Source organism: Excalfactoria chinensis, chromosome 12 (genome assembly GCF_039878825.1).
Source record: "Excalfactoria chinensis isolate bCotChi1 chromosome 12, bCotChi1.hap2, whole genome shotgun sequence".
NCBI classification, from domain to species: domain Eukaryota; kingdom Metazoa; phylum Chordata; class Aves; order Galliformes; family Phasianidae; genus Excalfactoria; species Excalfactoria chinensis.
The window spans coordinates 14,977,196-15,004,079 of NC_092836.1; the positions used below are offsets into that span (position 1 = coordinate 14,977,196).

Below are 26,884 nucleotides of genomic sequence, written 5' to 3' on the forward strand. Positions count from 1 at the left end.
GCAGTCCTGTAGGGAAGATGTGACCTTATTTGCATTCTTCTTGTTGAATTGCTGTTGGGATTTCTGCAGCATGGCAAGAGAAAATTCCTCCGGGAGAGCATGGAAATATCACAGCACTAACACAATATCCTTCAACTAGGTTCCTTTTCCTCGGCCATGTTTTGCCCCTTGCATTGCTCTCTGGCCAACCACCCAGCACTAAATGCATCCCCCCTTCTCTCAAATACAATTCTCATCCTTTTTCTTACATCACAGCCCAAAAGCAGTGGATGACGAATGCAACACGTAATGCTGATGAAATAAACTTTAAAGACGATTTAATTTTTTCCTTGGATTTCAAAACCACTGAAGTTGCTCCTTCCCCCATTTCCAGAAATAAAAATCTGTGATCTGCCTTACATGCTCCTGCCCTTCCTCCCCAGCCTTTTTTAAAAAGCAGAACAAGGACTGGCCCTCCCCTTGTACTTGCACATTTGAGTGCTCCTTTCCAAGGGCAGCACTTTGAATTTGAAGATTATGATTTTGGATGCTTCTATCAGAAGCATTTTCAGTTCTAATAATGTTCTCTAAATTGCTTAGACTCTTTCCCAGCATGACGTCCTGCTCCAATTTTCTACTTAGATAATTAAATTCAGAGCACAGGAGCATTCAGCTCCTCAGCAGAGGTATCACGTTAGACCTAGATGTAAGACAAACTGCTGTGGAACTCACATGACATTGTCTCTGTTGTCAATCAATAGAGAGAAAAATATGGGTTTTGTAGCCACGGCTCTATAGCTGGTTAAGATAAGACTGCTGTTTCACTAGCCCATTGACTTCAGCTTTGCTTCAGTTGAGGGTTAGAAATCAGTGAATTCAGGGCGCTGCAGCTCTTGCCCCAGTGTCTCAGCAGAAAGGTGCCCAACGAAGCCTTATTTAAAGCCCTTTTTATTACAGCTGCCCAGAGTTCCTGGTCTGCCATCTTCGTACAGGAGTGTTAAAGAAGCAGGATACCAGGCATCACTATTAACTGCAGATTGCATCTTCAAAAGCATTGGTTTGAGTTCCACAAAAGAAGGTGAAGAAAAGCCTTTTTGTAAGGAGAATGGATGTTTATCTTCTGATCCCACCTCCTGTGTTGTCCTGGTGAGGCTGTAGTGTGCAGCTCCAAATTCCTTGCGGAATACTGTGGCAGACCTCATGGACAGGAACGGATGTGGGCATAAGGTGTAAGTGCTCAGCAGTCCTTCTCCCAGTAGGAAAGGCAGTGGCAAGAGCAGACAGATGCAGGTGTTCCACAAGACCCCCCAGCTCAGCATGCTGTCAGGTGGCCTCCTGTGTAGTAAAAAGTCAAAGTGCAGCAGAGTGCTCTATTAAATGCTGCATTTCCTCCAGCACCATGGTTAAACAGGTTCCCCTCCAGTCTGAAACACACCAGCCACAATTCTGCTTGTAGGAATTTTCATGGTAAACAAATAATTCTTAAAGCTTGAGTCTGATGAGTTATTTATCTAGTTGAACCATATAGCTTCCACTTTTGGTATTTTAGCCATTTTTGTTTCTCCGTCTAGCAGCACCTCCAGGTTGGAGCTTTGTCTATGCCAGCTGCCCCAATCCCAATCCTGCTTGCCCCTCTCAACCTCATGCATATCCTGTGGAGCATCCAACTTAATCTTCTAGTGACAGCAGGGCAGACACACTGTGTATACCTACGGACTGTTATCAGAAGTTTTGCACATGGTAGATTTCTCAGAAAAAGGACAATTTCAAGGCTTTTTTCCTTGTTGCCTGTTGGAATGATATACATGGATAAAGACACCCAGACTGTAGGTCTTAATTCATCAGAAGTCAAAAACCAGCTGGACTTCCTATCTGCCACAAGGAATTTAGCACTTTTAAACATATACTCAGATCTTCCAGACAAAAAGGCAAAACTGACAAGTTTCAAAGTTAACTTTTTGTTGGATGAATTGGTAAAATGACCTATGCATTTGTTTTGTTTTTGCTGTCAAATTGTAGAGTACTAAATCACAGAGTGCCCCTTTTCGGTTAGAGCCTGGTGAGAGACAGAGATGCAACTCTGAGATAAATATCACATTGCTTGCTATTCTGCTATGGACCATGCTTACCGTAATCAGGAACCGTGTTACCTTTTCAGCTTACTGTATAATGCATGCATGAACAAACTGAATTATAGCAATATCATCATGGATTAAATATAAACGTTACAAGTGTGATACAGCCTTCCAAAGCTTAAAAATAATAACCGAAACATTTAGAACTTACCTCACAGAAAATAATTTAACACTCATTCATTTTGTCCAATGAAAGATTGCATCATTCTGAATTTAATGTATAATATAACCTTTATTCTTTTTCCTCTAAACTCTTGGAAACTTACATAACAATCGTGCTTTAATTATGACACCATTTATAGACATTTAAAATGCATCTTAATTTATAAATATTTTACATTTGGTCCATAGAACAGGTTGCAATTTACTAAATAATACTGTACTCTTTTAAACAGGCTCTGTATATATTTTTGAATATGTATATATTACATATATATTTTTATATAGAGATAGATTTGCTTGGTGTTCAGATAACTCCTTATTGCAAAAAGCATATATGATCATACAATAATCTTTTTTTCAGGGCAAGTACTACAAAAAGGATACAGCTATTCACAGTTTACACACAGTAGTTCTACAACACTATTTTGTGCTATGTGGTACGTTTGTACAGCTTTTTGCTAAAGAGCAGGTCTGTCAAACATCTGTCATAATTGTTTACAATCAAACATTAAATACTGCATTTTTCTTAGGACAACATGGGACTTGATTACATTAAACGATAAAGAGAAAGTTGGAATTTTAATCCTTAGTCTAATGAATTCCACAATTATAATGTGTATGCATCATGTATAATGTGTGTGTAGGATGTACGCTTCTCCTCTAAATCCCAAAGACTTACAGGACTCTTGCATTTCAGCTATAGCCATTTAGGATGTAGCTTAGATCTCATAATATTTTACAGTTGATCTATGTATGAAACAGATTAGAATCTACCGAACATACTCTGAGATTTTATGATGTAGTTTGAAATACATGTGTATTATATATATATATTATTTCTACAATAATGTGCTTGACATTCTGAGAATAATACCTTATTGCAAGAACATGTTTGTCACCTTCAGACAAAAACAACGAAAAACCCAACATTCACAGTTAACGTTTTTCACGTAGTAGTTCTACATAAATTGTGCTATCTAACATTGTACGTTGCACAAAAAAATGCTGAAAAGCATGTTTCATTGCACAGTTCTGTCACAGTCATTTACAATCAAACATCAAATACTGCATTTTCCATAAACCTTTGTGTCTGTCATATAGCTGCCAAACAAGAAATGCCATACAGGGCTAACTACTGCATTTTCCACATGGAAAAGAACTTCCATTAGCTGAATGGGGTTTCCAGCTATGTGGCAAATGCAGATGGAGCCCGGATTGGGAAATTTTTGTATTACTGAAATAGCTTTCCCCTCCTGCCTTCATCACCACAAATAATATGTAAATAAAAATAAAACTGTTTTCAAAGTGCTCGTGATCCATATTTTATAATTTGCTTATTTGAAACCGTTAAAGTTGTTTAATGGATTATAAAGAACAGTTGTGAAATTAAACCCTAATTTAGAATTACAAGGATAAGCTTCAATCTTTAAGCCATTGTTTTGGTTTCTATTTTGGTGGCAATGCAATAGTAGCGTAATAATAACAGCATAACAAAAGCTCAAGTACTCTGAGCTTGAATTGCAAATACCCTGTATTTCTCTTTTTTTTTTTTTTGTCTTTTTTTTTCCTGGGAGTATTTAAGAGCTCTTGAGAATTGGATGTTACTTCTCATCTGCCTAAAAAAAGTTAGAAGTCACATTTTTGCCCCTACATCTATGATTCGTGTAGTGTTGCTTCACAGAGATGAGTCCTTTTTATAAGATAGAGTAAATGCTTTAAAAAAAAAGAAATTCACAATCTCGTGTGAAAATTATCCTGAAAGGTTAAGAACAGGTAGCGTTTACAGCCATGCTACGCTGCGTTACTACAAGTATCCATATAGTAACTTCATTTGTAGTAGGAACATTAATAAAGGCTATGCCTGCTGTGACTAAGTTAACTCAAAGAAGTCTCTCCCTGCTCAAATGGCCTTAACTGGAACAAATTTTACGGGCAGACTTTTTCACTGGAAATCACTTGGTTACAAAATGCATCATTCTTTTGTACAAAACAATTCCAAACTTAATTTTACTCCTGCAAAGTCAGAAATAACAGTCTTGGGATTCAGTGGTAAGAAGTACTGATAAACTACTAAAAATCAGTAGCACAAAACTTCAAATAGTTGTGCTAAAAGGTAGATTAAAAAGGTTTTGCACATCAGTTTACAAATTCCAAGATATGCAACTATTGTTCCGAAAGGATAAAAACATTAACAGTCTGTGGATTGCCAGAGAACACAAAATACTGTCAGCATCTGAGCTCGCACAACGGTTGGATCAGACCTATGGCGATTCCCTTATAATGCAGGTGACCTTTTATCTTTTTTTTTTATCTTTTTTTCTTTTTTTTTTTTTTTTTGCCACTAGAGGTAGGTAATTATATTCTCAGACAAATTTGTGGTCATACTCAACCATATTTTTTTGTTTTTCTGGAGTAGTATTTGTACTTTTGTAATACAGAAGTTTAGATGTAGGCTTCTTTGTTTGCAGAGTTGCTCTGTTGTGCCTGATCTGGCCCATTTTCAGGATGACTGATGTCTTCACTTGGCTGAATCATTACTTGGATGCGCTGTTTAAAGAACAACAAAAAACGTGAGGCTGTCAAAAACTGCTTCTATGCCTTTTATTTACTTATTTGTTCATTTTAGACAATCACTGGCCAGGTATCAGAGCTAAGATGAAAAAACTCTGTCTCCCAAGGTCCTAATGAAGAAGTCTCATACATTAAAAAACATTAAGAAAATCTACTTATGTTAGGTAAGGTTATTCTGAAATGGCTCACATACTGAGATTTGAACACAGACTCTTAAGAGCCCTTTGCTCCATCAGTTTACTGGAATAGGAGAACAACCAGTCACCTGCCTTGCTCTGTTGGTGAGAACATTTGTCAATGCTCTCAAAAGTTGAAAATAATTCAAATGCTTTCAAAAATGGAACCTTAATCTACAAGAAGACTGAACTGAGGAACTTTTACTGTGGTCCTTTACAATCCTGGCAAGGAAGAAATTATGGATATAAGGGCAACAATTCTCCATTTACACATAAACATTTCCACAAGACTAAGGTAAAGATACTGAATAAGTAGGAGTAAGAAAAAGCATACATCAGTAATAACAGAAAATGTTTTACAGAAATCTCTGAAGGATTGCTAAGTCTTCTGAAATTTTCTGGAGAGAAATATTTGGATACAGGTCTGAGCAACTCATGAGCCATTACCCATCAATTCTGTTTATGATCATCTGTCTCTTTGCAAGGATGGCTCTGTCGGCTGATTTTAGAATATTCCAAAAATTCTGACAAAATCATTTTGACACACAGTCATGGAGGACAGAGTTGTGTGTTTCAACTGCTGAAGTGTCTCCTATACACAGAATGAGACTATTGCCTGGGGAGAGAGAACTAAGGATGCACACACTTCAAAAAATAAAGGAGGACAATTGACAATTAAAGAGCGTACTGGTCAGTAACCCTATTAGCATTTCACACTGTCAGTAGCATTTCCCCGAGGATCTTAAAATGGATTTAAGCGATAAGAAGCCTCTGTCACATGGGAAGCGTCACCTCCTTTTTAACAGATGGAATAAGGACTCAGGGAGAGGCTAAGAGCAAAACGAAATGAGAAGAGGTGGCTTCCAATGCTCTTCACTAAAGTAACTGTTAATAGAAATCCTTTAATTGAGGACAAACAGAAGATGCACCATAATCATGAGATACATCTGAGATTTTACTTGTACTTTTTCTCAGATGCAGTACAATCAGGTAGCCATTATAAATACCAACAGGCAAAATGTAGAACAGAAGCTCAAATATTTGATCTCATTGCAGGGAGATGCTGAACAGATTCACTGTGAGCAGACTCAGGGAAATCGAGAGCTGCGTTGGTTCACTTCTAAGAGTTTGACTCAAATTCCTTTCAGCATCACCTGCCTTGATAGATGACAGCATGTCTTGCATTAACAAGGACAGATGAATGTATTTGCAAACTGCTACTGGAACTGTCAAAGCCTGGAAATAGGGACCATGCTTAATATTGGGAAAAGTGTTGAACAGCAGACCACACAGAACGCTGCCTCGTCTGTTTGGTACACGTTGTTATGCTTTTCATCTCGATGCAAAATAACTGGCTCATTTGGTGAGTCCACAGAAAGGATATAACTAGAAAATAACTGCTCAGCAATCTTTTGTCAGTGTGCACAGGTTTTACAAGATTTGGTCAAGCAGACAGGAAAACGAGATACTTACCTGTTTCAAAGAGCCTTTCAGGGTAAGAAACATATATGCCATATAGCCTGGTATCAGCACCATAGAAGACAAAGCCATGAACCAGCCAACCCCTTGGCCCCATTTTGGGAAAACATAACTTCCCATTGTGAGAGGAGTCATTTGGACAGCACTGAAGATAAATACTCCCTGTAAAATAGAGCAGAGACATGGGAGAGAGAGAGAAGATTTGGATGAGTGTTTCATGTTCAGAAGTTTTTCTGGATTGACTTGTTTCTACATGCAGACACAGAGAAAAGGGCTCCTTAGTTCCTGAGTATAGTGCAGCAGGCACTAGATTGTTGCCTGCAGGCCAGTCTTTCAGATAGACAAAGCAGGAAACAGACAGATGTCAGCAGGGTGCAACTAACTGATTCCTTGCTTGCTTATTCTCAAGTTTGCAAATCTGTAAATATCTGAATTGTAATTCTGCAACTATTAAGTTTCTGGTTTCTACTACTTTTCTTATTGTTTCAGTACAGCTCCATTGCACATGTCAGCAATGGACTCCTGTATTACAAAGGTTTCTTAAAGCCTGGCTCTCTAGTATCTGGCCTCTCTAACATTTAACAGTGCTATTAGTCAAAAAATGAGGTCAGACAGAATAGAACCTACAGATCAGTAAGTGGCTACAGATTGGTCTGCATAAACAATTTCTCTTATGAAATTTAGACAAAAAACTAATTTTATTTTTTTTAATAACGAGAGTGGGAGGTAATTTACCTGGCTGCTTCTTATCAAAATCAATCTTAATGCCTGAAGTGAATACTATTCTTACATAAATACCGCGTATCTCAGATTATTCAGGAACTGTGCTTTTGATTAATAAGCATTTCCAGAGGGCTAATGCAGATCTTGAAATAGTGCAGTGTTTCTTCCCTCAGTGCACAGGCTTCTTCTAAAGACAAGGGATTTTGTCTATTGCCTTCAATGAAATTGCTCACATCCTTAAGTAAAGGATGAGGTCAGGCCTAGTATGAAACTATGGGGATGGAAATGACAATAGAGTAGTACGTAGTTCACCTGTTTATCTCTTAAACCATATAATAAAAGTTTGTTTCTTACTGCCACAATGATTGGAGTAAAAAATGACCAGCAGAGTTTCCACCAGATGCAGGGCCTGTATCCCACCATCTCTTGGATGTTGTCATAAAATCTATTAACACCTAGATATAAAAATAAGAAACAACATAGAAAAATATCACGTAACTGATTCAGTTGAAAGCTCAGTGCGTTTGAGAGAGACTGTCACAAATAAAGCAGTATATTTGGAAGCTCTATGCAGACCTCAATCAACATAACATTTCACCTAGTGGAATGGAAAATAAGCGTGCAAACTCAGAAGAACCAAAGTCATTTTTTCCCTCATTTTTTAATGCCACAATTAATTAATCTACAACCATTTAAACTGTTCCCCTGCAAAGATAGAGTAATCTGAATATTTTAGAGCAATTATGTAAGGCAGATTTAACCAGGCAGCTCGCCTCTCCCTCCGAGATACTAAACTATCATCCAGAATCACTTCTGAAAGAAACATTAGAAGGTAGACGAGGCCCAAATCATTACATTGAGAGAGGGAAACAAAAGAAAAGGAAGAGATGTCACTTAGTGTCCCTGAAACACCTGGCATCCAATCACTTTGAGGCTGATAATTAGGGTGTCTTAAAGAAGCAGGAGCACCTCATGCCAGCCACCCTGGAGTCCTCAGTAGAGTTACATTTATAGAACGCAAGGCCAGTTTTAATCCCAGCCTCAAATGTGGAAAAAACAAAAAACAAAAACAAACTTGTTTACCATAGCACCAAGATATGGAGATGCACTCAAAGAACACAAGGAACAAGAGACTCATCCCACTGGCAGAGTAGTAGTCAAAAAGCTTAAACACATAGATTCCACCCTAAAACACAAAAGAAGGGAGTGTTAGAGTAAGTATTAAGGACTCCAATCTCAAGATGGATTAAAATACAAGCTGAAAATCAAGTGGAGCACAGGTTACGATGTAAATTAATTAATTTCAACAGCTTAAAAGTCTTCTAATGCATGAGGTCAATACTGACAAGAATTAGATTAGCACTAGAATTCAATTAACTGGTTTGATTTCACTTCACTCCTTTTTGTTCAATAATTCAGTCACTTCCCTCAATCTGTCTGCAATCTACTACATCACAGGGAGCAGTGGAGAACATCTCTGGTTACCACTTCCTGAACAATAAGAGGGATTGTGGATACATGTATTTTCTTCTCGCACGAACTGCTCAGCAGGCCTCACTGTATCCAGGGCAAACAGACTGTACCCCTGCAAGCTGATATCCTCTTCCTGAAGCCTTTCCAATGCTTCTAGGTGGGGATGGCAGAGGAGGGAAATAAAGCAGAAATGGTACAGCAGAAATAAGAACACATTCTTCTACTGAACGTACCTGAGTAATGTTGGACAGCCCTATCAGATAGGAAACAATGCACACAACAGCAATGAAGATTTCCCTTCGGTTGCGCAATAACTTTGGAAATTCATCCACCAAAGCTGTTATGAATCCTTCAACAGTGCAGAACTGCAAGTAAATTTAGAAATAATATATAATGTGATGCATTGCAACTGCAGGATTGGGTTTAGGGGAGGAGTTTTTAATAACACTCATCATTGGCCTAAGGCTGCATCCATTAAATGATAAAGGAAAATTCATTTGACTTCAGAGGAAGCAGTGCTTCTGAATATCCTTGTTTCTGTCTGAAACGATCTATGCAAAAAGATTTCCAGCTTGAAAAGCATTCAGCATCCAAAAGTATGACCTATAGCATGTGCTTAACAAGATAAAGTGCTCTTTCTTGTGATGGAAGCCTGCAGTTGAAGGCTTTGGTCCACAGATCCATCAAAAGCCTAGACTTCTTCCATTATTTACTTACATATATGCAAGACAATAGACTCAAAAAGTCTGATCAGATTCATACTTCAGAGTGAAGACTAGGGACACAGGATTGATCCTTAAATGTCATAAGCAGTGCACCAATAACAGCCAGCAATGCAGAAAGCACAGAGCAAAGCCAACACTGTACCATATGGCTGCAGAAAATTCATCTTCCTTATTGTTAATAATTTTTACACCAATATTACCTGACTGTCAATTCCAAGCATCAGCAACATGGAGAAGAAGAGTATTGCCCACAAAGGAGAAATTGGTAACTGTGTCACTGCTTCTGGATAAGCTAAAAATGCCAATCCAGGACCTGGTAGGAGAAAAAGGATAGAAAAAAATAGAAGTAAAAAGTCAAATTTCCAAGTGTCCTTTGTGATAGTGGTCACCGGAGATCATACACATCTTTAAGTCTATTACCTTAGGTACTTTACTGTAAATTTAGAAGCTTTATACGATTTGCCTTCCTGTATTTTGCTTGTAGATGTAGTTTTTATTTAACTAAAACGGTGTCAAAACCAGATTATTTTACACACTATTGATGTCCCAGACATGTTTTTTTCATAGAATCATATTAAGGCTTGAGTTGGAAGGGACCCTAAAGATCATCCAATTCTAACTCCCATGCTATGGACAGGGTTGCCACCCATTAGATCAGGCTGCCCAGGGCTCCATCCAATCTGGTCTTGAGTGCCTCCAAAGATGGGGCATCCACAAACTCTCTGTGCAGCCTGTGCCAGTGCCTCACCACTCCCTGAATAAAAAATTCTTTCCTAACAGCTCATCTAAATCTCCCCTCTTTCAGTTTAAACAACAGTGACAACAATGTATGCCATAACATTTTTACTTTTTTTTTTTTTTTTTTTTTTTTTTTTTTTTAAAACGAGGACTATTTTTGGTGCTTAAATTCTTTGATTTTCTAAGAGAATATTTCATCAGTGATATTTTTTTGCTAGTATAGTAATACACGTTTTGTCCACCAGACTTCCAAACAAGCTTTCTGTTATCAGAACCCTCCCTGTGGCCAAAAGTGCTAAATGAATATTTGCTACACCAGCTGGGTGAAGGTAACCATCTGCTCTGCTTCTGTAAGCTTCTTCATCTGGAAGAAAGGCAAAGAACTGCTAAGTATACAGAATCTATCTATGGATCTATCGTACAGCCCTACAAAAAATTACTTTTCTAATAAAAGGACCCATAAAATTGGCTCATAGCTGTAGTTTAACCAGTGAGAGACTGATCTGCCTCCAAGGGTCTGACCTCAAGAAACAGTAGAAGGAATTTAAAAACCTAACCAAATTTGAGAATATCTGGTCCTAAAACACAATGACCATAATTCCTCCTTTCTGGTTGTTTTTAAGAATTCCAGTAGCAAGATGTTCTTAATCTGATATCACAGCCAAGCACTCAAACAGCTAACTGTGCTGCCATCTCTTATAAATGCAGTCCCTGTAAGCATATTCATTAGTATTCACTGCATCAACCCAGTATGCTTTCTGGCTGACCACTCTCCAGCACTGAAGCTTTGCAAGCACTGAAGGCAGGCAGCCTGGTAAATGTGAAATGATTTTACTGGTGCTGCCTCGAGAGGTTTCAAACACTGGTTGCAAGAGGGAGAGCATTAAGTGCTACTGAAATGACAGGGAGCAGAGGAATGCTTTGAAGGAGAGATTTTAAACAAACATGTGAAGCAGTTGGGATGCACTATACAAACAAAAAATAACTGATGTCTCTGAAGGACTTAGAGAAAAATATACTATATACCTGATGCTGCAACATCTGCAATGGGCCTCTTTGTGACATTAGCCATGAATCCAACAATGGAGAAGATGACAAAGCCTGCAAACATGCTTGTGCATGAGTTTATGCAGCACACTATGATGGAGTCCCTGAAATAAAGATAAGGTGTTTTAAGCAGCAAGTAAAGTAATGCTAATGCTCAGCATATTACCATTTTTTTTTACTTTGGAAAGGTTTTGTGGATAAATTTCATGATTTTAGATTTCCTAGCATGGGTTCCCTTTCACCCTGGACAAGTCATATCTCTCTCACCAGTGTAAACGCAGTTCTACATCTCATTCCTATGTAGGTATAACATTTGTTATTTCAGAGATTATACATTAATTCAGAGGTACAGGACCAAGAAAGACAGAATCCATCTCCACGTGAGAGAGAAAAGAGCCACTGTAATATGTGCAGTTATCTGCTTACCTGTAAACATTATTGTGGAAAGGGTTGTAACTTCCAAGGGCAATCAGAGAACCAAGACCCAAACCATAGGAGAAGAAAATCTGTGTGGCAGCATCCAGCCAAACCTGATGGAAATAAATATTTTTTTAATTTCTTTAATGTCTGGAAGGTGAAGAGACAGTAGTGAAACTTCTGTTTACAGAGACTAGATATTTACCTCAGAGTCTGAAAGCTTACTGAAGTTGGGAGTTATATAGAACAAAATGCCTTCCTTTGCTCCAGGCAGTGTAACACCACGGAAAAACAAGATAAGCAGCATAACATAGGGATAAGTAGCAGAGAAATACACCACCTGATTTGAAGAAGAAAAGACATTGTAAACGTGAAAAAAAAGAATCATCTATTTATTTAGACATTTGCTTCAAAAAAATGCTGTAACAGCAGGTAAAACTGAAGCGTTTATCAATCTCAGAATCAACTGTAGAATCATTAAGGTTGCAAAAGACCACAAAGGTCATCTAGTCTAACTGCCAACCCACCACCACCACACCTACTAAACCTCATCCCTTCATGCCACATCTAACAGCATCATTCAATCATCAGACGCCACACGATGTCTGACACCACACAGACATCATCCCATGTTTTTAACAGCCAAGGGAAAGGTTAGAGTGCAAAGGGTAGAGCCTAATGCTGAACATCCTAAACACTGTGTCCTCAGTTCAGGCAGCTGTTGCCAGCTTTCCAGGGTGGGCTGGAAGGCTTCTGCACCAGGGGCTTGTGCTTCTCTTTCTTGTGTTCAACAAGGAAGTTCCACAAACCACAAGACTCGTGGCTGCAGTACTCCTACTCTGCATGTAAAATATCATCATTTTATTTATCTCCTCTAACAGCTACTTTAACATTTTTAACATTCTCATTTCATCTTTATAACTGCCCTTCAGTGTCCAACTCTCAAATGCTGTTACACTTTCATTCCTGGAGAAAGGTCTCCCACAATAAACTTCCTTTAGTTCAGTTTTGTACTTACAAACCAATCAGACTCCAAGAAGTGTAGCATGCAAGCATGCCTATGGCCAGAACCACATCATGCTCTTGTTCAGCATAAGGAGGGAAAAGGTCTGGCATATAGTTTCAACAGTTACATATCTAAGTCCATCAAGAGTCATTTAATAAACGTATACTTGTTACTGAAGTCAAAACACTGTATCCTGACTCTACTACAATCCAAACTAGCTAGAATATTCCCTTCAGGAGCAGGCAGACAGATATTTAGACATTTTCTACCTGGCAAAGACAGGAAGTCTGTAATTGAACACCCTAACCAAGATGGTCAGAGCAAGCTGTGGAGGAACAAGGCCTTCCAAAAAACTAAATACTGTGCTCTATGAATTCAAATAGGACAGAAATGCAATGTTTAACAGAACTGTCCCAAAAAACTGTCCCAGTGTGTCTTACCTCATAAATTTTCAAAATAGTCAAGTAAAATGGGCATTTTTAATAAAAACATATTCACAGTATATATATATATATTTAATCTTACCTTTCCAGTCCAGCCCACCCCCTTCCAGATACAAAAATAAACCAGAATCCAGGCAATTGCCAGAGTAATTGCTAGCGGCCATCGGATCTGCCCTGGTTTTTCCAATCCATCAGTCATTTGGTGCATGTTACGTCTAGAAAAAGCAAGCAGAATGGTGTATTTGACAATCAGTTCATAAGACAGCATATGAAACATAACGAGGTAATTCTTGCATATGCACAGAAATGGCATAGAGAAACATTCTCAGCTTACTCCCAGAATTCAACCACAGCACTTGTCATGTTGGTGGTGTTTGCTAAGGTATAATTGGAGAAGCAGCGGTCAGTGTTCCATGGGTTCTCACAGTGCTTCCAAGGAAGAGTCTATTTACAAAAGAGAACGAGAGAAAATCCTAAACAGTCAAGCAATTTTTAAGTAAGCATTACCCCAAGAATCTCATTTTACAAAAAACGAATGGAGAACTAATACACTTTGACTTCTGCAATGCACTCATCCCCCTGGGGTGCATGTCTGCCACGTAAGTTATTTAATTTTATATCAATTAAATGAATCAGATGTGAAAATATTTCCTCCATTCTTTACTATACCTGCTGAAATGCTTTGGAGTTGGCTATGTCTCTCAGCACGTTAGAGTACACTGAACATACTACAAGAAACAAGAGCAGCGCAAAGGACCTCCAAGAGGTCCAGTTACTCTTGTTGTGCTACACATAATAAAAACATCACATCATGATTACTTATCAGAGTACAATTATCTCCTTCGGCCAAGGAACCGTTAGAAAAATGGACTTGTAGAAAACAAAATGTACATTACATTGTTATCTTTCTGAAATTCTAATAGACAAAGTCTATTTACACATGTTATGTAATAGAGTGAGTCTGATATAAATACAACAGATTTTCTTGGGATGGCCAATCTTGGAAAACATTTCTCACATTTTAAAAAAAGAAAAACAAAAACCAGAAGAAAACACAAACACAAAAACCCAACCTTTTACACACTAGAATTTTTCTCAGAGGAATGACTGGTTGCCTCTTTGTTGAAAGACAAGGTGATACTAGCACTCTTGTTAGCATTGCCAGGACTAGCAGTCACAAGCCTGAGCACAGATTCTCTGCATCTGCCTGGTAGAGAAGAAAGCAGGCATGCTTGTGATTGAATGGCAGACAGGTAATAAAGTGAAACTAAAAGGTCACAGATGAAAGACCTGTGGCTCTGAAGATCAGGATCAGAAAATTTAAACAAATTGGTAAGGAAGGGAAGCCTGGGGCTCCAAAACAAGCCTTTATTGTGTTTCCCCATTCATTTCTATTCTGCATTTCTCATGAAAGAAAAAGAAACTGAATTTTTAAAGAGTATGTCTTGGATAAAAAAAATCTTATTCTACTGATTTTTTATGTATTTTGTGTAATCTCTCACCTTCACAGTGAGATAGTTCAATCAGCTAGCTACATCACTTTGCTTTTCCTTGAACAAAATCCCTCCACCTCTACCCCATACTTACAGTTGTAAAGGAATTATACAGGTAATAAATGGCCCATGAAATAATCACAATGTAGTAAATATTTAGCCAAAAGGAAAGGACTGCAGCAGCTAGTCCCACACCTGTCAAAGAAGAAACAAAAGAAGGTAACTTTCTGTAATGGTCGTACAAGTGTCTGAAACAGCAGTACCACAGCAACTTCTGGCACACAAATTGTGTTCTTATTTATAACTTAGTCTATGACTTGCTCCTTTGCTGCTCCACAAGCCAACTCAGAAGCTCTCAAGTATCAAACAATTTAGGATTATTGGATGGAAAGCATGGTATGCAAGGCTTGTGGGTCTGTACAGAACCTAGACTAAAATCTTAAGGTTCTAGCACTGAGAAAACCAAACTGTATGAAAATCCAAGCAGGAAATGATCTTTCTTTTATGCAGTTCAGACTGGAATTTCTATCTTTGAAGAGTCGTGCCTTTGCATTTCAGTACAAAACAAAGGGAGATACAAACCTTCATGACCTGGAATAGAAACTTGGTTAGAAATAGAAAAATGCTGTGAACTGAGGAACCAGTTTCTTTACCTGCTCAGACAGGTTGCCAGATTTTGAACCATCTTTGTATGTTCCTAACAAAAATGAGTCTTTAAACTTCACAAAACCAGTCTTTTGATGCCCTATTTTTGAAGGGAAATGAATAATATCCTAGCTTGTTTCAAAATTGCCAGTTACACCTCATAAAATTGGGAGCTGCTGTAAAATATGACAAATTAAGTAAAAACAAAGAAGAAATGTCCATGCCACTTCATGCAACATCAGCAATATGGAAGAAGAAGAACAGAAAGAAATACTAATTTAAATTGTACCTTTGAACATTGGAGCAAGCTTCCACACTCCAAGGCCTCCTATGGATGTGTACTGACCAAGGGAACACTCCAGAAGAAACAGTGGCACTCCAGCAAAAATTAGAGTTAGGAAATAGGGAATCAGGAATGCACCTAAAAAGAAATAAGAAAAAGCCGATTTCAGAGCAGAAACCACTGTTTCTGGTTTTTCCTATCCCTATTAGATCTGGAAAGAAACGCACATTTTTTCCTCTGAGGTGTAGCTTGCTAAAACAGCTAGTGAGAAGCACATGCACAGTTCTGAACCAGTATCTCAAGAGGCTTTGCTAAGGGGAAAAAATGTCTCTCTCCATCATGTAAATACTTTCTATTTAAGTAAAAACAAAATACAAAGGACCATGCATTTTGTTGTCTTCATCTGTAAGAGCAGCACACATACAGTATAAAGGCTTTAACCAGAACTGGCTGCTTTCCATCTGAAGCCAGCCTTTGATGATAAGCTCTGAGTAAGAGTTACAAGCCTTATGCAATCCTCTCAAACACTCAATCCAAAAGAGGGTTCTGAAGGGTTGGAGGGGAACGTGCTTCAATTCTTCTCTAATACCTTATGGTCTTTTATAAGCACTTGCCAATGAGACATTAGAATAAACTCAAGGGCACAGCAGACTTCAAAGCGGAGTGCCCTGCTCTGAGAAGCTTCCAACCCTCATGATCTAGTTTAAAGCAAAGCAAAAAAACAAACAAAAAACCCAACAACCCTAAAACTACACATAGACAGATGGAAACAAATAAACTCTATTGAAGCAGATCGCTAATAATTTTTATGGTGAATACTAACATGCAGACATATAAAAAGTTGTACAAAATAAAGAACAAGCATACCTCCACCATTCTTGCCACAGAGGTATGGAAATCGCCACACATTCCCTAAACCAATGGCATAACCTACACAGGACATAAGAAAGTCAAATTTTCCTTTCCAGGTATCTCGGTCTGGAAGATCCGTCTTCTTCTTCTGCACTTTTACTACCAAAGTTTTAGGCTTGTCATTGGTGATCGATGCATCAACTTCCGTGGAGATCTGTCCATCGGCCACTTTCGTTCCGTTTGTTGCCATGTCTCGGGGCTTGGCGGGGGAGGCTCTGGTGGCCGCCGGACGAGAGATTTCAGCTCCGGTCCACGTGGACAGCAGCTTTGCGGCTCACCGTGACCCGGCTGCGTGTCAGCCCTGGGCAGCGGGCCGTGTGTGGCTCCGGGATGCTCTGCAAGACAAAAGAGGGGCACTCAGCATGGCCCTACCAACAGCTGCACTCTGCGCTGGGCACCACTTCCCACTGAGTCAGTGGGAAGAGATCAGAGCAAACGCTGTCCATGAAACAAATGCCAAGCCACCGTTACTTATTTTACATTTCCGTATAGTCTGCAGGAACTACAGTCCCTGAGTCTACAGATAATTAATTCTAATATGCCCCTAATGTGTTCTTTCAACTCCATAGGTTCAAGCACATATCCCTGTTCTTGGAGAACAATCAGTGATGAGTTTTCTCTTTAACAGCCCAGAATTTTTACACTGAAAGTATTCATTTAATCATTCTGCATTAAAAAACTAAAGGACAATTCCCATGAGCATAAAGTTCCTTTATGCATAGGCAGGTGCTACTGTGGTTATGGTCATCAGTGAACACCTACCAGTAACAAGAGAGTTGAAAAGGTTTTGAACCATGCACATTTCCCTAAACACCTTAATATGAAATCCTCCCAAAGGGATTAAAAAATAAACCAGATTAAGCAACAGAACTTAATATTGGATAACGATGTTGGGTTTCCTACGTGGTTATAATTAGTCATTAATAAAATACAATGTTCTACTAAGTTTAATATGTATGTGCTTCATTACAAGTCTGTTTTAAGCACACCTCAGTTAGTTCAGTAATTCTTTCACCTGCCAGTACTGCTTTTTTAAAGTTTAAATAAGGGAAAAATCAAGGAAGCAAATGTGCATTAAGCAAAAGAACACAGGGTACTCCAATCAGCTCAGAAGTGGATGTAGGCTTCCACACCTCCATTTCTATAAGACAAAAACACAGTGAGCTACTCTGTTGCATGTCTACCATATGCCCATGCATGAGAGCTTTCTTTAGGCAGACCCCTTTCTCAGTTCCTTTTACCATTTGGCAGTCATTAGTCCTCAAAAACAGACACTTCAGCAAATGAAATACCTTCCTGTGTGAAGCTCCATGTTATGGCAATGCTGGACATAAGCGCCTGCAAAGATTAACATTTATTTATCGATTTACAGAAAGGTAGATCAAGACCATTAGTCATTCACTTCTAATAGTAAATTACGTGAAAAAGAAAAATAAATGACTTCCCACTAAAAGTGTTTTTCTTCAACTTCCCATTTCAGATTGCTGTATTAAAATGCTTCTTAATCCTCCACAAACACAAGGACATATCTGGCAATTAAAAAGGACTTCAGTTGGAAGCTGAGAAGGAATCACCTGTTACATTTGCTGGGGTAAGGATCATGCTTATAAACTTCCTCCCTGTTCTACTTTAAGATTGATTGCAAAGGCAGAAAATTACTACAAGTTCTTTCCTGTCTTCACAAGTCCTTCTGTGTATAGACATCTTTCCCTTCCCTTTCCTGTGGGCTTAGTTTTCCATATTTGTATGCAAGCTTATTTAACTTTGCATACCAATTGCCATTTCTGTCTACAGTCTAGGTTATTCTTAACATCTGCTCGTCAGGAAACTTCCTTCTTGTGAGACATGGCTGGCACTGCATCTCTATCATAGATAAAAGGTACCTATATCTGAGATGATGAAGTAGAAAAGGCTCCTATTTCAGAACTGCCATCTTGAGGGGGAGAGAAAGTGAGATGCCAACCCATATCTCATCCCCCAGCTCTCTCAGACTGATCCATGCTCTTAAAGAGAATGACATCATGCCTACATTAAAAAAAAAAGTGCTATGACCGATCAGAGCTTAGCTTCTTGAAGTTCTCAAAAATAGGACAGAATTAATCCAAGCAAATGTCAGAACTGCCAGCACAGAGCTCTTTACCCGAGTTAGTTGCTTCAGGCTTCCCTTGTGCCCAGAGAAGGCCCTCGTGTCAGCAAGGTCCATCTGACCTAAGCGCGAGTTCTCCACACTGATTATAGAGCCAGGGCACATAACTGACGCACATCTGCACAGCAAGTGTTTCCAGCTGGGTGAGCTGAAACCCATCCTTGCTAACCAAGTCTTAATCTCAGCTGCAGCATGTAGCAGACTGATGAAGCATTCAGAGCAGTAATTGCAATTACATCCCCTCAAAAAGTACCAAAAAAGTATGGTTCTCCCACATGTAATTCACCAAATCTTGAACTGCATCCTTCAATGCAAAGCTTAAGTCCATGCTTACTGGCTTTATATTTGATTTCTGCTACACCTCAATCAGAAAAGCAAAAACAACTGCTCACAAGAAGTCTGAGCAATTCTGGTAGCCATTCAGAAGCCCAACAACCTTTGCATTAGGCAACACAGACCATCATTTTATGGACAAAACTGTGTTTCCATTCTGAGGTTGGATTGAGATCACGTTGCAATTTTGACCTCCTCACCCATGTTTGTAAGATTAAGGCACAGGCAGCCTCGGAGCACTCACAAATGTGCGGCCAGCCAGCACCACCTACTGATGAAGATGCAGAACTGAAAGTGTTTCTGGCCAAAGGAGGCTGTGAAAGTCATCAGGATGTTCTAGGACTTTCGTAAACCGGTCTCATACTAGATCTTTATTCATTTATTTGGCACTTAATATGGACTCAGCATCAGCAGGAGATCCCAAATATTGGAGAATATTTGGTCGATAAAAATACCACCCCCAAAAAACCAACCAACCAACAACAAAACTGCAAAAAGAATACTCAAAGAACAGTATGTGCAGTATATGTGTGCGAGTGCGTATGGTTGATTATATGGGAGAAAATGTTGGAGGAAACTCATCCTTACACTGGCCCTCCAGGTTATGGAAAATAACCTTCCCCAAGCCTAAGAAATAATAAATTACAACAAAAGCAGTAGCCCCTGGCATACGATGTACCCTCACCACCCACTTTTATATATGGTAGTTCTTCGCAAACTATGAGTTGCATACAACAGTCCAGATGAAGAGTGGGTGATATGGCAACAAAGATACTTGGCACACACCCTCTGATTGGGAATTCTCTCCCATCATTGGGATTGGGATTTAAGATGAGTTTAACATGGAATGGCACAGAAATATTCTTATGTAAGCCTTGTGGCTGGGCTTGGGTGAAAGGAAAGACAAATTACAGTTGTCAGCCAGTAGAGCAGGTAGGACACTTGAAATTCAGCATTTCAGTTTGTGGAAAGAAGCTGGAGAGATCCTTTAAATAAGTCAGCCTTTGCTCCCACAGCACCTCTGTGCCAACACTGAGTGTACTAGGAAGGGTATGGTAGCTTCCCACCACATTCCTCAATGCACAATAGAGCTTCCTTGACTTCAGTTACTAAGGTTGCTCAGCCAAGAGGAGAAAGACCTCTAAAATAGGGATTTAGATACCACGTGGTTGTCCCGCATCACCACCACATTAAAGAAGAATGAGTCAAGAGAGCCAAGCACACATAACAGCCAAGGTAATAAGCACAGCCAGGGAAACCAGAACAAAGAGAGTGCCACTTCATTAATAAAAGCACTTTTCTCTCTTCTGGCCTGGATAAAATTGGATTTGAAAAGTTTAGAACTGGTTGCATAAAATCAAAGTCCACAGCAATATTCCTATCATCTTTCACAAGTGATATCAAAAGGCAAAAAAGGAACAGTGCAGAAGCTGTGCAGCAGGAAACTGCCATTCCTACAGAACCTGTAACCTCTGCTTCATTCAAAGTGGAGCACCCCCTCCCCTCCAATCCATTGTGCTCCTCCTTCCCCAGAGTGCAGCAGCTCTGAGGGCTCCATACAAGGCAAGACTACAGCAGCTCCATACAATAAATTCTGAAGAAACACCATTATATAAAGTGCCACATCACTTTCATAAAACTTAGAAGGTATGATTGCTCTGACCTTAATGGGACTCCAGTTGAGCCCACTGCTGCCAAGAGTTATTTTCACTAATATTTCTATTCGTATTGGTCAGTCAAGAGAACACCACACGTACTAAGTTTCATAGCAAAAGAGCTCATGTCAGCAGTGTCCTGGAGTGTATGAACTGGGCCTGAGATACAGAAAGTACTATTCTTATTGGGAAGAGATTTTTCCTTTATGGGCAATTTTTATTTACATGTAAGCATGTAAATAAAAACAAACAAATAAGAAACAAAATGGACTAATAATAGTAATAAATAACAATAATTAAATAGTTTTCTAAAAATACTGCCCCATCTGCTCTTTGGTTGTGCAAGTACTTCTACAGCACTTATCCATCTCATTGGACATTTGAGGTCACCCAAGGATGCAGACCAGTGGTCAGGCACTCCATGTATATCTTTGACTTAATCTTGAGCCCAAACCACAAGTATTTACTCTCCAAGTCCAGCTTCAGTTCAGCACTGAGAAGAATTTCATCTTCAGACTATACAGAACTCTCCCAACATGAAATTCAATCTTAATGTAGTAGACAATGAGATCTAAATTGCACACAGAGCTTATCTGTCCTATAGCCTCGCTATCAGAATGTGTAATGGAGAGATCCTTAAGCAGATATATATCCCTTAATCCTTTACAGAAATGCCTCTGTTTCTTTCTGAAGTGAGAAACCAACAACAAACCATGAAAAGCATAATGCATAACAAAGTTCTTTTTGATGAGGAAAGATGAGGGATTTCTTAAAAAATTATATTTTTTAACAAACCATGAATTCTATTATTGTTGTTATCATTAGAGCTAAGCAAATGAAAAAACCCACAAATACCATAAGCGCAAAGGCTTTCTGGCAATCCCAGGAGACAGCCTGCAACCTGTTTAAAGAATAGCAGCAATTTCCTATAAATCCTTTAGCATCCTGTAAAATAAAATCTCAGTGTAATTCACTGGAGGTAATGTTTGTCATCTAGTTTTTACCAACATGGTAAATCAGGGGTTATTTCTCATCCCAAACTAGAGAATATCCTGATCTGCTATAGACATGTTTGCTGGCAAATAACATTCCACTTCCAAATCTTCCTTATGATTTGTGATATAAATTGAGACTTCGATTCACACAAATGACGAGCCAAAAAAGACCTCTGCTACACTTAGTTCTGAAACAGTGCCCACAGAAAAAGAGCGTGAAGTGACTACACCCCAGGCACAACTTCAGACTCCAGCTAAGGTGTTTGTGCTCTTTCCCTATTCACACTGCCACAGCCAACAGCTGAGGGTTACAAATAACTGTTAGAAGCCCACAAAAATTGGCAGCTCGCCTATTTCACTGGCAGCTGCTCCATCCCCAAAGATACACATATTTCCCTTAGTGAAAACATGATACAAAACACTCTGCTTTCCTTCTGTGTGTGCTGAACAAGACTCTAGAGATTTTGATTTGTCTGAGGTCTGCAAGAATATCCCATCTGTCAATGTGTAATATTTTTCTCTTTGAAGCACTGTTGTTTTGTGCAAGACTTGCTAGAAACATATTGCTTTACATGCCAGAAGTTACCCATATTTAGTACAGGTGCTGTTGATCACCACCCTATGAATGTCCTGTTTCATGTCAGAACTCACACTGCCACACTGCTTTACAAGAGCCCACTGCTGAAAGGGGAGTTGCAGCAAAGGCAATGCCTTTGCCTTTGCCATAGAATTGGAAGGTAAGGGACCCAAGACTTGGCTGACATTCAAGCACCACTTCTTTCAAGATGAGTGCACCCGAGAGAAAGAGATCAGGCAAAAGTGGCAGGAGATGGATGAGCAAGGAGCTCGCTGAAAATCAAATGGAAGAAGAAAGTCTATGTGGAAAAGGGATTTGGCCACTTGGGAGGAATACGGGAATGTTGTCAGGGCTTGCAGGGATACAAGGAAGGCTAATGCTTACTTGGAGTTGAAATCTGGTGAGGGAAGTCAAGGACAACAAGAAAGGCTTCTTTAAGCACATCAATAGCAGAAGAAAGACTAGGGAAAATGCTGATCTGCAGCTGAATGAGGTGGGTGCCTGGTAACGGAGGACACCAAGAAGGCAGATACTGAATGCCTTCTTTGCTTTGGTCTTTACTTCTAACTTTGCCACTCAGGAATCCCACATACTGGAGATAAAAGAGTTTGGGGAAAGGAAGGCTTCCCTTTGGTTGAGGAAGATCTGGACAGATACTGTCTAGGCAAACTGAATGCACAGAAATCTATGAGCAAAAGGGGATGCAACCATGAGAGCTGAGGGAGCTGGCAGAAGTGACTGCCAAGCTGCTTTCTATCACGTTTAATAGGTTATTAAGAATGGAAGAGGTGCCTGAGGACTGAAGAAAAGCAAACGTCTCTCCTGGCTACAAAAAGAGCAAGCAGAAAGAGCTGAGAGATCTGAATAGGGTGTGGGAAGAGAAATCTTAGTGTTTATGAGCTTTTATTAGCCTGAAAAATAACAAAATGTTCCATTTCTGTTTTACTCTGAAGCCAAAAGGACAAAAAAAAACACTACGGAAATAAATCACAAATTACTAAAGCTGTTGTTTAATAGCATGTCAGCCTTTTTGCAATGAAAAGATTATGTTTTTGTCCTGGATGCCTCCCCCTCTGGTTTGTGTTATTCTTCAGTCACCTCCAGTTTCTAAATTTTGGGTTATTTGGGTTTGTGTTAAATCTGAAAACACTGCCTAGAAGTGTCATGGACAAGTTCTTCACAGGATGACATCTTGGCACATCTGAGATCAGATTTTCTCTGTGTCAGTGGGCAAGTCACTTTGGATGACATCCAGAGAGATAAGTTGTCTAAAACTTTGAGAGCCACCTAGAAGACAGGATCCACAAAGTTCCATGCATCAGGTTCGGGGGTAGAAATACATTCTGACAAACAGAGGTAACAGTTTGCATTTTTAGATTTCTAGATGCCATCTTTATGCAAGGCAAGCTTCCTGTAATCTGCAGCACATTAATGCAATTCATATTTTCTCCCCCACAACACTCAGAAAAACTCTTAGCCAATTTTAGAAGCCACACACAACATCGGACTGAACTTCCCCAAGCCTGGTGAAGAGGAGGCAGCTATGGCAGATGCTGTACGTCCAATTTCCAGGCCTATTGACTGACAATAGCAGCTGCCAACACTGCTAATTCCAAATGATGCTATTTCGAGTGCTGCCTCTAGATTTTAGATCATAGCTTATTTTAAATAGCCCTATTTTCAGCCTAAATAAAAGGCTTTACAGTTGATACATTTGATTTGATGCAGTTATACTGCAAACCATTAAAAAAAAATTAATAATAAGACTGCAGGCACACACACATTAATGCAGTTAAGCCTCTTTCAGGAAAAACTAAAGGAAATATCCTTTTTGGAGGATAAGGAAGGAGTGGGAGGGAAGAGAGAAAGAAAAGAAAGCTCTGAATTTGAGGTTAGCTTTTGCAGATGCAGCTCCAAGCTAAAGCCACTTTTTCTTTCTGCGCTAATTTTCTTTGATCCTCAAACTTCAATCCAAACCTTTAATTTTAAATGGCATTTCATTCTGAACTTAATGCTATTTAATTCACAACAAGAATTTCTCCACCCTCCTGAATCTGAAGCTGCAATACTGAGGTGCCCAGCAAATCCATAAAACTTTGTCTTTAATTGATACGGACAATCAAGAAGTTGACTCAGGGTAGGAGATAAATAGAACATTTTGCTTTATTTTCACTTATAACATAAAGAAGAAAAATAAAGAAAGGAGCTTAAGGTATATTCGACACTTTTGCAAATGAAAACCTTTTGTTGTTAATTGATGGCTCAATAGCATTGCAATACCAACAGGGCAAGGTTTCACTCCTGGCCCAAGTCATTTTGGGTCTACAATGGAACAGTTGAGACAGATTCTGCTCTAAAAAAAGTGGCACCACTCTGAACAAAACACAAATGCGTTTTGTGTGGTTGGAAACTACATCCCCAAGTCCTAGATCCTTTAATGACAGTCGAGCAGAATCTCAGACTAAGCTTTCTGGAGCTAAATATCTTTGAGAGATGCAAACCTTTTCTTATATTCTTCATACACTCATGGTAGCAAGTCTTCTACAGTGTTGTAATGGGATCATATTTATACTTGGCAAGGTACCAGTAGGGTACCATAAGGTAGGCTGGTTCCTACCTAATGAAAGGAATTTTTAAAAAAATTAAAAAAAAATAAATCACAAAACATTTATTTACAGTAAGTTTAGTAAAACATATCCATGCACCAGCACCTCCATTACTCATAACTGAAAGCCGACTGTTGCTTTGTATCATTAATTAAAGCCTGCCACTATTATCAAACACTAAGACAAGACACCATCTGGAGAATACCCACTTTTCAAGGAGAGAACAGGACAATTCAGATCCAGAGACTAATGCTGCCACCTAAAAACTATAGTCTGTATCTGGGACATTTTCCCCCTCAAAGTCAATAACACAGAACTAGTGCTTGCCAGCTTGGCTTGAAAAACCCATCAGTGACACACTTGACGCAGTACTTAACAGGGGTAATTAAGCTGATCAGAAGTCCAGACCAACAAGAAGTAGCAAATTTGCATGTTCCAGACAAAACTATGCCATCTGGATAAGTTTCTTTGTTGCAAAGACCAGGCAAATGGGTCTCATAAAGCAGCCATTAGAAGAACCTTGTCAGTAAGCCAAACCTTGCCAAAGAGAAAGAGTTAAATTTTCCAGTTTCAACCCACAGTCCATTTATGTTGTAAAAGGAAAGCTGTTCATGCAAAGGTAGAAATTTATTTAGTATCGGCAAGTACAATGCATGACTTCTCTTGATATCTGGGAGTCTAACAGAATTTTTCAGTATAAAGACCAGACTAGATTGTCAGAAGGCAAACACTCCGCTCAAGGAGGTGAAGGAGAGGGTTATCGCTTATACTTTCACCAGCTCTTCTTATAATAAGCCACCTGAACGAAGTATTATTCATAGGAGATACGATTTTACTTATTTTTGCCTGCAGATTAAGTTAAACTTGACCTTTCCTAAAGGTATGTCTTCTATCAGGAAAAACTTTAAAAAAAGGAAGAAAAATGTTTTCATATCAGCTACTTGCACATGTGGCTTCTTCTGTTCTCAAAAAGGATGAGTCCTGGAGCCTGCACCAGAATGCAAGATTGCCAGATTTATTTCTTTCTCCCTGACCTGAACAATAGCACATCAAGAAACATCTCTCCAGACCCACACCTGGTGGTTTGAACACTTGTACTGATTCCACTTTAATCCCATCTGACGGTCTAGGAAAGATGAAAATAAGTTCTACGTATTTAATTATTCCAAACAAAAATCTTATTTGCTGCAGTAAATAATTCAGTGTGATTTTTTTCCTTTAGGAAATTCCTTTCTCCTCACTCCCTCCTCAAACTTTTACAGCCATACAATTGCAGCACTTGCCCAGGGTGTATGAATCTAATTTGCTAATTCAATCATCATTTGCAAACTAACAACCCTAAGCACGTATAAGAACTACATTAAGATACCCAGAACACAATCCAGGTTGATGAATACTTTCTCAGAGAGGAAATAAAATCACCTTTCAACTCTAGAAAAATAAAACCTGTGCATACTTCTGATTCAAGAATTTAGTCAAATAGTGCAGTTATTAATACAATTAACTGCAAATCAAACACAGCTCAAACTTCCTCCCTCGCTGGATTGCTCCAAGAACTCCAGCTATAACCAAAACGTTGGTTAAGTCAGCAGTTAGCTGTCTCAGCCCATCCCATACAGCAGGAGTTGCATGAAGCCACCTACTCCTCAGTCACTGACGTCCATTTCAGCCTCTCTCAAAAATTAATATTTTTCTGCTTATCTGAAATTACTCGAACCATATGAATTCTAACCCAGGTGAAAGAGCATAACTGGATGTGATTAGGAGAGAGAGAAGAACCAAACCATACAAGCAAAAAAACAAATCCCAAACCAGCAAACCAAATAAGAAAACCAACAGTGTAACATGAGCCACCAGCTGCAGCAGCAGCCATAGAGCACTCCATTCTGCATTCTAACACCAATTTTGGTCCAACCCACAAGCAGAGAAACTCCTAAAACCATCAGGAATTCAGTTTTAGGTGTGATCCCAAAGCACTCCAAGTCTTAATCACCTGTATAGCATGCCTGTCACTCTGCTTTGCTCTGAGCTGGCAGAAAGGACCCTTACTGGAAGAACTTGATCATATATACACTATGGAACACATTTCTGGCATTCACGTGTTAATGAATGACCCCTATTTACAGCGCATTCAAATTAGATTATTGTGCCAGAATTTCCTCAAA

General features: G+C 39.1%; 1 protein-coding gene across 3 annotated transcripts in view; it reads right to left on the minus strand.

Annotated features, from left to right (window-relative positions):
• Nucleotides 1-4,568: 4,568 nt before the first annotated feature.
• Nucleotides 4,569-26,884, minus strand: part of SLC6A1 (solute carrier family 6 member 1) — a 42,280-nt gene continuing 19,964 nt past the window's right edge. For all 3 annotated transcript variants that reach the window (XM_072347497.1, XM_072347498.1, XM_072347499.1), the window contains exons 2-15: nucleotides 16,363-16,742; nucleotides 15,502-15,633; nucleotides 14,662-14,762; nucleotides 13,409-13,518; nucleotides 13,157-13,289; nucleotides 11,831-11,965; nucleotides 11,635-11,738; nucleotides 11,188-11,312; nucleotides 9,624-9,736; nucleotides 8,932-9,063; nucleotides 8,309-8,411; nucleotides 7,580-7,680; nucleotides 6,497-6,664; nucleotides 4,569-4,823 (exon numbers count right to left, since the gene is read on the minus strand). In XM_072347497.1, the coding sequence (XP_072203598.1) occupies nucleotides 4,719-4,823; nucleotides 6,497-6,664; nucleotides 7,580-7,680; nucleotides 8,309-8,411; nucleotides 8,932-9,063; nucleotides 9,624-9,736; nucleotides 11,188-11,312; nucleotides 11,635-11,738; nucleotides 11,831-11,965; nucleotides 13,157-13,289; nucleotides 13,409-13,518; nucleotides 14,662-14,762; nucleotides 15,502-15,633; nucleotides 16,363-16,597 (1,797 nt within the window). In that variant the 5' untranslated portion in view covers nucleotides 16,598-16,742 and the 3' untranslated portion in view covers nucleotides 4,569-4,718. The remainder of the gene's footprint in view (nucleotides 4,824-6,496; nucleotides 6,665-7,579; nucleotides 7,681-8,308; nucleotides 8,412-8,931; nucleotides 9,064-9,623; nucleotides 9,737-11,187; nucleotides 11,313-11,634; nucleotides 11,739-11,830; nucleotides 11,966-13,156; nucleotides 13,290-13,408; nucleotides 13,519-14,661; nucleotides 14,763-15,501; nucleotides 15,634-16,362; nucleotides 16,743-26,884) is intronic.